The 12,982-nt window shown below is 43.8% G+C and overlaps 1 protein-coding gene across 4 annotated transcripts in view; it reads left to right on the top strand.

Annotated features, from left to right (window-relative positions):
* Nucleotides 1-12,982, top strand: part of Myof (myoferlin) — a 130,338-nt gene that overhangs the window by 99,871 nt on the left and 17,485 nt on the right. For 2 of the 4 annotated variants that reach the window (XM_013034369.1, XM_013034368.1), the window contains 8 exons: nt 718-774; nt 2,416-2,427; nt 3,713-3,811; nt 4,580-4,705; nt 7,080-7,235; nt 7,681-7,772; nt 10,844-11,014; nt 12,210-12,358. In XM_013034369.1, coding sequence (XP_012889823.1) covers nt 718-774; nt 2,416-2,427; nt 3,713-3,811; nt 4,580-4,705; nt 7,080-7,235; nt 7,681-7,772; nt 10,844-11,014; nt 12,210-12,358 — 862 coding nt within the window. The remainder of the gene's footprint in view (nt 1-717; nt 775-2,415; nt 2,428-3,712; nt 3,812-4,579; nt 4,706-7,079; nt 7,236-7,680; nt 7,773-10,843; nt 11,015-12,209; nt 12,359-12,982) is intronic. The other 2 variants (XM_013034371.1, XM_013034370.1) reach the window with 1 other exon arrangement.

Genomic DNA, 12,982 nt, shown 5'->3' with positions numbered 1-12,982 from the left:
TAACAAATTACTTTTTATCTGAGCACCAGTGGCTTATACCTGTAATCCTAGCTACTCAGGAGGCTGATATCTATGGATTGTGGTTCAAAGCCCGCCTGGGCAGGAAAGCCTGTGAGACTCTTAATTCCAATTAGCTACCAGAAAACTGGAAGTAGCACTGTGGCTCAAAGTGGTAGAATGCTAGTCTTGAGCAAAAGAGCTCAGGAGCAGTACCCAAACCCTGAGTTCAAGCCCCATGACTGACAAAAAAGAAAGAAAGGAAGAAAGAAAAATGAAAGAAAGAAAGAAAAGAAAAGAAAAAAGAAAAGGAGGGCTTGTTAGAATCTTCTCTGAAAACCTAATCCACTTGTTCATGAATGTAGATGTTGCACATCTCTGTAAAGTCCATTTTCAGTGCTTGCTATGTCCTGTATTCCATGTATGTGCCACATTTGTGTAATGTATGTGTATTACTAACTCAGGGATCTGGATAGCGTGCACCTGGTCCTAACTTAAGGGAGCCATTGCAGGGGACTGGAGGTATGTCCCTCGAGGACAGAGTCATGACTCTGGAAACTTGTGCCATTCCCCTGTGAGATCCTCCCACATGGGAGTACTTAACAAATGAGTTCAGCACTCTCACAAGAAAAGTGAGGACTAAGTATCTGGGTCACACTGGACAAGTGCTAGCCAGTTAACCAGGACATGGCTGTCTCAACAATTACCTTCCAATTCCAGTGCTTAAGCAGCATGTCATCTGCACTCAGCAAAATGGCTTCTCCAAGGACAGTGCATGTATGTATGATGAGAAAATGCATGGAGCTGCCTGGGACTGGGGAAGCTTGGATTTAAGGATTCAGAATTCTACTTTCAGATTCTTTCTATTAGGAGATTTTGGAGTGAGAGGTGATCCTTGAAACAAATGGGACTGCTTACAGTCTAAGGAAGAATCTCCTATGTCATTTAGGTATTTTGACTCCTGTTGCAGTTCATTTGTAATATCACAAAGCAAACCCCATCCTTCACTTCTGATCCTTTTTTACATGAAATAATGAGAAAGGAGGCACTAGCAAATTCATCCTTCCCAACCTTAAAATTTCATAAACGTGTCTGGAGTAATGCTTTTAAAAATATGAACGATTTAGCTGCGTGCTGGTGGCTCATGCCTGCAATCCTATCTACTTGGGAAACTAAGATCCGAAGATCATGGTGTAAAGCCAGCCTGGGCAGAAAAAGCTGTGAAATTTTTATTTCCAATTAACTAGCAAAAATCTGGAAGCGGAGCTGTGTGTGGCTTAAGTGGTCTTAAACAAAGAAGCCAAGTGAGTGTGCAAGCCCCAGCATCGGCATACACACGTAAAAATCTGAGCTTTCCTTGCCTTTGCGAGTGTTTTGTATAGCCAAAAATAGATGTGAATAAACAGTCTCCAAATATCTAAATTCAGAAACCACTGAACATGTGAAAATGCTTTTGCTCAAAAGGTAGTACTTATCTCTCCAAAATCTCAATTCAGCTGTGATTATTTAACCCTTAATCCTGCTTTAGAATGAATCTAATAGAAAGAATGGATGCATCTTTCTGTCTTTCTGTCTCTGTTGGCAACTCTGTCATGACAAAAGTCAGTCTGGAAATACCAAAGGGCACCTGACAGAGGCCTGTGGGCCTCACATACAGTGGCGGCAGGAAGTGCCACAGTGAGAAGTTGGAAATGAACTTGAAGTCAGGATTGCAAGAAGGTGTTCGAGGTCACATTTCCTCAAACTGCTCCAAAGGATAAGCTCAGCTAATGTCCCAGCAGATATCAAGAGAAAACTCAAGCCCCGTTATCTTCGCTCTCCTATTATCTCCTACCTATATCCTGACTGAGATCAAGTGCAAATTTCTCCACACAAAAATTCTAATGGAAATATTTGGCCAGGGAGAAATTTGATATCTGCATAGTAGAAATATTTTTAATGGATGAGCATTCACTGAGTGCTAGAACAAAGGCATGGATGAAAATAAAAAAAAAAACTTCCTCACATCATAATATTGCAGTCATCATATCTTGTGGTAGGGAAGTCCTTGAAGGAATAGGAATTAAGCAGGCCATGCTTGAGGAGCTAACTGGAATGGGAGATTTGGGGTATGTGTTAGCAAACCACCAGGTTATCCAGCCCCACAGAAAACATGCCATAGCAGGGGAGCACCTCTAAGTCTTACATTTGAGTCCTGTGTATAACTTTTCAGTATATTATCAGAGGAGAAATCAATAAAGCATGTTCAATGATGAGATCATTTTTGACTAGGATAATTTGAATAATGCACCAAATGTTAATAATTTTTAAAAATGCATTAACAACAATTTTTCTCTTTCTCTTTAAACTTAATGTTCTCTTGAAACCCAATATCCATGTGACTGGTTATATGGTTTGTCCTGTTGCTGAACATACCAGCTGTCAGAAAAGGTAACTATTTATACATTCTTGCTATATTTAAGAGTCATAGGGCGAAGGGAGTAGCTCAGAGTTCGAGTGTTTTCATACATGGAAAGCCTTTGGTTCGATCCTCAACACACGAATATATTCTCTTCCTATAATGTATATATATTCACATACACCTACATATGTGGGGAAACATATACATGTACATGCATATACAGTCATATATACTTAAGAGTGTAAATACATCTGTTATCACAGATAAGAAATAGCCTTTCTTGTTTCTGTTTCTCCCCTTGCCTCATACTGTACAGGAGGCTGTACTGCAGATGACACACATGTTTTTGACAACATGACTATTTCCAGGGCAGACTAAAATAAGCAATGATGAAAATCTACTTGTATTATAAATCCGACTGTGAGCATAGTGGCACCTACCTGTAATCTCAGCACTTGGGAGGCAGGAGAAGCACTTGAGAAGCAGGAGGATCTCAGATTCAGAGTCAGCCTGGGTCCATAGTGAGTTCAAGACCAGCCTGACTGCAAAAGTCTCTGTTAGAAAATATTCCACAGGAGCCCCATATATGATTCCTTATGAGATTCTGAGAAACTCAGGATTTGCTAGGGTACGTAGGGGAATCTGGTCTAAATAGACCAGAATGCCTCTCTATTTCTGTTCCACATTTTAAATGTCTCCAGGCTCTTTCTCTCTCTCACTCAGTATCTCTCAGTGAATGATCTTGTTTGATTTCAAAATCAACTCTGCAATGCAGATAGCAATACTTATTATCTCATCCAGCAGCAGAAGAAATTGATGCTCAGAGTGGTTGAACAACTTGCCCACACTAACATGGTTTATAACATAAAATATGACTTACAACATAGGATGGACTTTGAACGAAAACCAGTTTTTCCAACTCAACTAAATGAGTTTCCTATTATAATTCCTTGCTAGCTAAGAAAGATAAGGAAATGAGATAATAGAAAATACATATTGGAGATTTTATTTTTAATGTATTCTGTGGGTGTAAATGTCAACCATCAGAGTGAAATAGATTATTGAATGTAAGAAAACATCTCAGCCAGTCAGGGACATTGAAGACCCACATGTTTACTGGCTGGAGAGGGTTGTTTCTCCTCCAGCTTATGAGCAGGATTGTGAATGTTTTGTCCATAGGGCGCATGTACCAAGGTGCATTCTCTCACTTATTATAAAGTCTGAAAAATCTTTTACATAACATAGGAATTTTCCTTTCAGAAATTGGAAATCCATATCATTAATAAAGACTTTTCCATTGTGATGTATCTTTAGGAGGAAGAAATCGTTGACTGGTGGAGTAAATTTTATGCCTCCTCAGGGGAACATGAAAAATGTGGACAGTATATTCAGAAAGGCTACTCTAAACTCAAGGTACCTGGACCTATGCTTCTTTGGGTGGAGGAACCAGAATCTCTTAAGATAGGCCCCAGTATGCACACAACCCTGGGTTTGATCCCAGCACAGAAAAACAAAACAAAACAAAACCCAAACCCAAAAACCACTGAAAGGCTAAAAGACTAAAAAGGGGAGAAGCCAGGAGTAGCTTTGGCCTCTCAGAGCCCTCTTGCAACAGGCTTGGCTTCACCAAAGTTCTCAGGCTTGAGGACAGCTGTTGAGTTATGGTTGTGTGACTTCCACTTTGGTTGGGGCTTGTGGGCATCTGGCAGAGACCTGAGAATGGGTTGGTACCATACTAATTGGATCAATGAGTATCCAGTTTGGCTCAGGAAGACCCAGAAGTCACAGTGCCCTGTGCAAAGCAGCACAAGATGAAAAGCAGGCCAAATCCAATCTATGGTTATAGATATTAGTTTAGTAGCCTCTGGCAGAGATGAGGTCTGAGTTGCATCCATACCACAATTTGTTTACCCAGCTCTCCTGAGGATGTAGCTGCTACACACATTCTTGAATCAAATGGACCCATTTTTATTTCTCTTAGGGAAATACTTGGTAATGCAACTTCTTGGTCCTAGAAAGTAGGAGACATTTTTTCAAAGTAGCTGAATCATCCTACACCCCCACCAGCAATGTGAGAGTTCCAGTTGCTCCATTCACATCCTTACGTCCATTTGGTCAGTACTGACTTCAGACTCCTGCAGCCTAAGGAGACATTCAGAATTGGTTGATTGTTTTTCTCAGATATATGACTGCGAACTTGAAGACGTCACAGACTTCGAGGGCCTGACAGACTTCTCAGATACTTTCAAGTTGTACCGAGGCAAGTCAGAGGAGAATGAAGACCCTTCTGTGGTAGGAGAATTCAAGGTGAGTAAGATGTGTGTTCACCCCGATTCAAATCCACTTTGGTCCGTTTTTTTTAATTTGTTTTTTGAGATCTGTACACAATCATCCTGCCTCAAAATTCCCAAGTGCTAAAACTATAAGCATGCACCATCACAGCTAGAAACTCTTATTTTCTTTATAGACCTATGATAAAGGAAAAGCAAACCCTGGGGCAGGACCAAATCCTCCCGCTCTTCACAAGGAGGGAGTGAGGAGAGCTGGAGCAATGCAGGTCATTTCTCAGTGTCTCTTCCTCTCTGCCTGCTCATGCCAGTGTCTTGAACTTCCCCAAACCCTCTCCTGCTCCCATTCCACCGCCCTCCTGACTGTCCACAGAACCATACAACAACTTCCCAGTCTATTGTCTTGTCCATCCTGGGTCTGGATGGCTTGGAAACACCAGTTGGGTTTCCACAGAATCAAGTCTCAACTTCTCCCAAAGGCAGAGCTAGCCTTTCACAAGCATGTGTCCCTTGTGTCACCCCTCTCTCAGGCACCCCACCCTCTTGTTCCAAACACACCCTGTCCTCTCTCTCACAGCTTGGAGCCTTAGGACAGGCTCTACTTCCTACCCTAGAAGCCCTCCCTTTCATCTCTGTGCTAAGTCCTACTCAGGCTCTAAGCACCAGCTCAGATGTCACAGTGTCAGGAGTTCCTTGGTTGCTTTAGGGAGCATGACTCCTTCTGGGCTCCCACGGGTGTGGGCTCACCTCGCTGTGAAAGCACCTTCTACACGACATGGGTTTACATGGCTGCCTCTCCCTGCAACCACACTTGGCAAAGCCATGGCAGATAGACTGTCTCTTCCTCATCCTTTGTCAATAGTCAACGTGGCTAATGGCTCAGGGGATTAGACGTACTTGTGGTCTCAATCCTTCCCCCTCCAGCTTCCCACCAGCAATCAATCAATCAACAAGGGTAGAAGGTGGCGCTAATTTAGCAGCCTTGGGCCAGACTATATTCCTTGAGTTGAGGGGCTTTGACTCCTCCCACATAGTAGGTCTTACTTGATGTGTCTTCCTGGGTGCAGATGGCTGAAACAAAGACCCTTGTGTTCTGATCCCAACTGTCGGTGCTTGCCTTTGTACTGAAGGTGGTTTTGAGATCAAGTGTACAGACTCTACAACTGGCCTGCTGGCATCCTCATTCTAAAGACATTTGTTGTGCCCCTAACTAGATGTACCAGTTCCAAGTTAGATTCTGGTAGACAAATAGTGATCAAAGCCTAACCTTCCCCACCCTGAGGAAGCTGGCCATCTAGTGAGGACAAATTAATAAATCATCTCAAATAATCAATGCTGGTACTGAGGGGTTAGAGGAGGATGGGCAGGACACTGCCACCCCAGGTAGGCAGGGAGGTGTTGGCAAGACGTGACACCTCACAGCTAGGATCTGAAGGCTGAGCCCATTCTCCTGAGAGTGGAACAGGGTATACGGAGCTGATAAGGAAGACAGGAAGTCATCTCAATACCATATTTGGGCTTATATACCTCTTTCAAAGGAAAGGCAGCTTTTCATCCCTCCTGGCCACCAGAGTGACCTCTCCATCTTGCCCAGCTCATTCTCTGCTTCTTTGGATTTCTCATATAATTAGTTTTGGCTGGGCACAGGTGGCAACTCCCACCTAGAATCCTAGCTACACAAGAGGCTGAGATCTGAGGATTGTGGTTCAAAGGCAGCCTGGGTAGGAAACTCCATGAGACTCTTTTCTCCAATTAGCCACCAAAAAGCCAGAAATGGAGTTGAGGCTTAACTGGTAGAGTACCAGCTTTGAGTAAAAATTTAAAAAACCTAAGGGACAGAGCTCAGGATCTGAGTTCAAGCCCCAGCACCTGCTTTAAAAGAAAAAAACATGTTGAACAAGGTGCTGGTGGCTCATGCTTGTAATCCTAGCTACTAAGGAAGCTGAGATCTAAGGATCATGATTTGAAGCCAGCTGGGGCAGGAGAGTCGTCGATACTCTTATTTCCTATTAATCATAGACAAAGCTGGAAGTAGAGCTGTGGCTCAAGTGTAGAATGCTAGCCTTGAGCAAAAGGCACTCAGGGTCAGTGTCCAGACCCTGAGTTAAAGCCCTAGGATTGGTAAAAAAAAAAAAAAAAAAAAAAAGTTTCTGGGCTGGGAAGGTGGCTCAGTGGTAGAGCACTAGCCTTGAGCTGAAGAGCTGAGGGACAGTGCCCAGGCCCAGAGTTCAGGCCCCACGACCGGACCCAAAAAAAAAAAAAAGTTTCTTTGGAATCCATTTCAATCCATCCTTTTCCAATCCAGGAAAGTCATCTCTCCACACCTGGAAGTGGAGGGCATTGCCCAGTCCCCAGGGCCTACCTTATGAGTCATATGTGCCTCTCTCTCTTAGGGCTCTTTTAGGATCTATCCCCTGCCAGATGACCCCAGTGTGCCAGCCCCTCCCAGGCAGTTTCGGGAATTACCTGACAGCATTCCACAGGAATGCACAGTGCGGATTTACATTGTTCAAGGCTTAGAGCTGCAGCCCCAGGACAACAATGGCCTGGTAAGCATTTGGTGTGGGGCCTTCTACTGTAGCAAGGTAATTACAGTCTTCAGCCTGGGTAATTGTGTGTTCTTTCTTCTAGGGCGTCTGTTATCTCACTAAGGGAAAGATACTCTATCATAAACAATGCTTTCAGGAGGGGTGTCCCAGTGAGAATTTACCTGAGAGCCTGCAGGACTTAAGGCCCTCTGGTTCATCCTTCTCACCTTACCCTAGTGACCTGGGACACGGCTGTTTCAGTCATAGGCCCCTCCCCACCTGGTTACCCACACAGCTGCTCTGAAGGCTGGCTGCCACCCAAAGGGCATGTCCCTTTCTTTAGGTACACGGTGTCACCTTGTCATTAGTTGGGAGTGGGTATGGAAGCAAGTTGAGTCAATCCCAGAAACTGAGTTGATTTTGCACTTGGGGATGACATAATATCTCATCTGTCTTGTCCTGGCAGTGTGACCCATACATAAAAATAACACTGGGCAAGAAAGTTATTGAAGATCGAGACCACTACATTCCCAATACTCTCAACCCAGTTTTTGGCAGGTAATGTACATTTTTATATGTTTTTCTGTCATTCATTTCTTTACAGATTAGGTACTAAGGATATATATATATATATATATATAATTTGTGTGTACACATATATAAACATGCATAGACATATACACACATATATACACAATATATTATATTATCAATAATATATATGTATATATAAAATGGGTGCCCAACCCTGTTCTAGGTCCTAAAACTATGATCATGATTAGACAAATATCCTAGTTGGAGAGGCAGTAAGAAATAGATAAATATGTAGGAAAAATGATTTTGTCAGAGTGAGTGCCATGGGGAAAATAAGTCACAAGGTGAGCTTTTGTAAGCAGAGTTTTCCTCTGAGCCCTAGCAGAGTCAAGAGACAGAGTTTTGTACAAGGCCTAGAAGTCTAAGTTCAGGAATTCTGTGCCAGGAGAGGATTTACCCAGGTGAAATGCAATCTGTTTTGAATCTAGTACATTTTGTTTCCGCAATTTCCACCCAGTGACTAGATTACTGACTCTGTTAATTCAACTAACCCATCAAGGGGACAGAAAGGGAGGGGTAGGGTTAGATATTTGGCTTCATGTATCTTTTTTCTCCCCTAAATCCTTGAAGTAGCTTTCTTTTCTTCCAGAGCACAGCCTAGGACTTACTTTGGATCTGTTACATTTGTTCATCAGAACCATCTCAAGTGTGACTGTTACTAATAGGTTGGCAGTAACTAATGGCTGCTGAGCACTTCCTGTGTGCAGACACCATACCTACCCATCTATAGAAAACATCTCCATAATCTCACAGTCCAGTGGTGTGCTATTAGTATCTCCCCATATTACGACAGAGGAAAAACTGAGGCTCTGAGAGAATCCATGCCTAACATTCCCTGATCGGGGCAGAGGCCAATTTGAAGTCTAGCCATCTGAGCCCAGTGTCTATGCAGCTTCAACCCTGAAGTCTGCTGCTGCTGCTGCTGCTACTCTGATCTGATGATCGCCGTGTCAAACGTATTAGCAAGGCCGGGCAGGGTGTAACAGCCCAGCCCAGCTTCCAGGGTGAGACCACAGGGTTTCCAAAGCTGTTACCAAGCTTGTAAGTGACAGAACTTAGCTTAGGAAGAAATTCCTGACTTAGAGCACCAAGCTTTCCCAAAACCTTTGGTAGTGTTTCCTGTTTGTGGAAAAGCCACCACTTGGAGAAAAGTGTTCTTGGTTGAAACATTAACACAAATAGTGCTTTCTCCCCAAACTTTGCAGAGTGGAAGAAAGAACATTGTGTATTTGTTTGCCAGGTGGCTTTTATTTGTTGGTTTGTGTCATTATGCATGTTCTGTCTCTCTCCGTGTCTCCTGCATATGCATGATCTTTGTCATGTGATCAGTCTCTTCGGTTTGAACCCACGGTTCTTACACACAGGCATGGAAGGCCACACACTCACCCTTCAAACCTGCATGTACACACACACACACACACACACACACACAAACACTCGGGAGTGTGGGGAGTGGAAGTAATCCTCTGGCTCTGCAATATGATCGTTTTCCTTTTCTTCCACTGATCCAGCCTCTAGGTCTAGACAGGAAAAGGCACGCAGGGCAGGAAGCAGGGCTCCATGCAAGGAAAGCAGGGGAAAGCCAGCTTTAAAGGGAAAACGGCCGCCCTGTCTGAATCACTCGTCTCAGAGGAGCCAAGCACAAGCTTAATTAAGTGGCAGGAAAAGTCTTGCTGGAAGCCACCCTGCCAGGAAGTGATGCTGTCAGCTCACCCAGCCAATGGCTGGCGGGCAGACTTTCCCTCAGCCAGCAAGGTGGAGCCTAGGAGCTGGACTCTGCCAAGGGAGTACAGTAGCTCCAGTCCATGGCCTCAGGCTTAGGAGGTGGCTTTATTCTCAATAGTAATTTGGGGGGGGGAGCAGGGGGAGGGGAGAACTCCAAGGCAGGAATTTGGGAAACAGCAACCTTTTCTTTGTGCTTGACCATCATAAGAATGTATTATCATCACATCTTGGCATTCTCCAGTTCATAGTCAACAGAGTATCAGTGTCTCATAAAAGATAAATTGATGTTCCAGGTGGAGAGGGGAGAGGTGTTATTTAGTCGAACCAAGGCACCTAGGGTCAAAACAGAGATCATTGCAGGACTTCTCAGAGCCCTGAGTTTGTCCAGCAGAACTCAAAAATAGAGGCTGGAAATCAAAAGAACCAAAGCCCATGATGGAGCCAGAATATATGGGAGACCTCTGCATATCACACCATATTGGTGACCTCCATCTAGGCACCTCCCCTTTCCTACTGGGATAGGTTGAAGATATTCCCTTAGACAGGGGTCTACTGAGACATGGCAGGGACTAGAGAGCTGTGAACCAGGGTTCTTGTGGCTTGCTGATCTCTCTGTGAGGGGGTGGTGCTCAAGATCCTCGGTTTATAGGTATGTGATAATATTCAAGTTAATGATATTATGATACTTTATCATCATCATCATCATTCTTTTGTTGGTTGTAGGGCTTGAACACAGGGTCTGGGTGCTGTCCCTGACCTCTTTTGCTCAAGGCTAGCTCTCTACCACTTTGGGCCACAGCTCTACTTCTGGGTTTTGAGTGGTTAATTGGAGATAAGAGTCTCTTGGGGACTTTTCTGCCCAGGCTGGCTTTGAACCGTGATCCTCAGATCTCAGCCTCCTGAGCAGCTAGGATTACAGGCATGAGCCACCACCACCTGACAATACTTTATTATTATTGTCAAATGTTTCCTATATAGTTCTTTGCTTGGTTCTTACAACAACACAGATGGTAGGTATAGTTACCATTTTATAGAGGAAAAAACTGGACCCAGAGAAATTAAGTACCCTAGAGTCCACAGCCAGAAAGCAACATAGCTAGGATTTAAACATCGGTATTTAAGCCCATAGTTTTCTCCTGAGCAAAGTAATCTCCTTTTGTTTTATTACTCATATGTATCAAGTCTCCCAACTTTCCCTGGATGCACTAATCTGAGGTTCCCGCTGCCTGGGAATTCTTTGTGTGGACCTGAGTCTTTTGTGAGATACTTGGATGGATGGTGGAAAGTCTAACCTGTTCCTCTCTATTTAGGATGTATGAACTAAGCTGCTACTTACCTCAAGAGAAAGACCTGAAAATTTCCGTCTATGATTATGACACCTTTACCCGGGATGAGAAGGTTGGAGAGACCGTGATTGACCTGGAGAATCGCTTCCTCTCCCGCTTCGGCTCCCACTGTGGCATCCCTGAGCAGTACTGCATGTGAGTCATTCTGGCCGTGCGTGGGGGCCATTTGTTTCCCTAACTCTAAGGCCTTCTTTCACTGAGATGTTGCTCCTTTCAGTTGGTTAAGTGACTTGTTAACTCATTCATTAAATTTTTTTGGCAGTCCTGGACTTTTAACTGAGGGTTTTTTTAACTCTCTGGTGTTCTATCACTTGAACTATGTCCCAAGCCTTTTGTTTTTTGCTTTTAGTTTATTTTTCAAGATAGCATCATGCATGTTTTCTCCAAAGCTGGCCTTGGACTCTGATCCTCCTATTTACACCTCCTGCTAAGTGTTTGTGGAGTCTTAGTAACATTTGTTTTTAACATGATTATCTAGGAGCCAGAGCTGCTACATTGCTAGCTTTATGCCATAGTCTGTGTAAATGGCAGCCACTGGAGCAGTATGATGCCTTGCCTAGGTGGCACTGGGGGAAATTGTCAACCAGCCTCTCCCACTGGATGTTAGGGACTAGGGTCAGCAACATGTGATGGCAATTCTCTGCCCTCTGGAAACAGCTCTAGTCTTCCAAACTGATGAATTTTGTGGTGTCTCCCTAGCTCTGCCTGCTCTCCAGTGGTTTCCTAGGTATCTAATGAGATAGAGCTTGCAATTTCTGTTCTATGAGTTTGCCCTCTTATGACTATAGTGATCTGAGTGAGACTTCCTGTCTTACAAAGAAGATGAAAAACAATAGCCAGGTACTAGTGGCTCATGCCTGTAACCTAGCTACTCAGAAGGCTGAGATTGGAGAATTGTTGTTCAAAGCTAGCCAGGGCAGGAAAGTCTGTAAGACTTATCTCCACCAAAAAGCTGGAAGCAGAGCTGTGACTCAAGTGGTAGAATGCCAGCCTTGAGCAAAAAAGCTCAGGGATAGTGCCCAGGCCCTGAGTTCAAGCCCCAAGACCAGCATACACACACACACACACACACATATACACACACACACACACACACACACAAATAATAACAATAACAATAACTTAAAATGATGATGATGATGATTGGCTGAGACAAAAATCATCTGGACTTTAGGCCTCTGAAATAGATTTTTAGGTAGAAGGGAAGGCATACAGCACATTTCCTGTTCCCCTTACTCTGGAGTACCTAGAAGAAACTGAGTACACATGTGTAAATCTAAGAAGAACACATGACCCACAGTAATTCCGGGATGTGTGATATTTTCCCCAGCTCTGGAGTCAATACCTGGCGAGATCAGTTGAGACCAACACAGTTGCTTCAAAATGTAGCCAGATTCAAAGGCTTCCCACAACCCATCCTTTCTGAAGATGGAAATAGAATCCGTTATGGAGGACAAGACTACAGTTTGGATGAATTCGGTGAGTACACAGCAGTGGATTATAACCTGTTCTTTTTTTCTTTTTTGGTCAGTCATGGGGCCTGAACTCTGGGCCTGGGCGCTGTCCCTGAGCTCTTCAGCTCAAAACTAGTGCTCTACCACTTGAGCCACAGCAGCACTTCTGGCTTTTTCTGCTTATGTGGTACTAACCCAGTGTCTCATGCACACAAGGCAAGCACTCTATCACTGATCTATCTTCCCAGACCTACAGCCTATTCTTGGTGCTGCAATTAGGGATGGGTGGACAGAGCCAGGGTGTTAATCATACCATACAGGACCACACACAACAAAAGCCACACCATAGCAAACTTCTATTGTCTTGTCACCTGTCAAAGTGGACACAGTTTCTTGACTTACATGTCACTTAGAGATTTGAACACCAAGTTCTAATAGCTTGTTTCTGTGTGATACATAATTAACTCAGAATTTTTCTTCCAAGTTTATTCCAGCTCTTTTCTTAGAAACCTCAGGAATGCTGGTGGGGTAGGGGAGAGTTGTCCAAGAGGCTGCTATGTCCTCATCTTGCTCATATCAAAGGATGGGTTCTTATTGTATCCCACCCAATCACCTGGGATGTACCACCATTTCTGACACATAAGCATTT

The sequence above is a fragment of the Dipodomys ordii genome, unplaced genomic scaffold, assembly GCF_000151885.1.
Source record: "Dipodomys ordii isolate 6190 unplaced genomic scaffold, Dord_2.0 Scaffold188, whole genome shotgun sequence".
NCBI lineage: Eukaryota > Metazoa > Chordata > Mammalia > Rodentia > Heteromyidae > Dipodomys > Dipodomys ordii.
The sequence above is the reverse complement of the archived record's forward strand: the minus strand, read 5'-3'. Positions and strand labels throughout refer to the sequence as shown.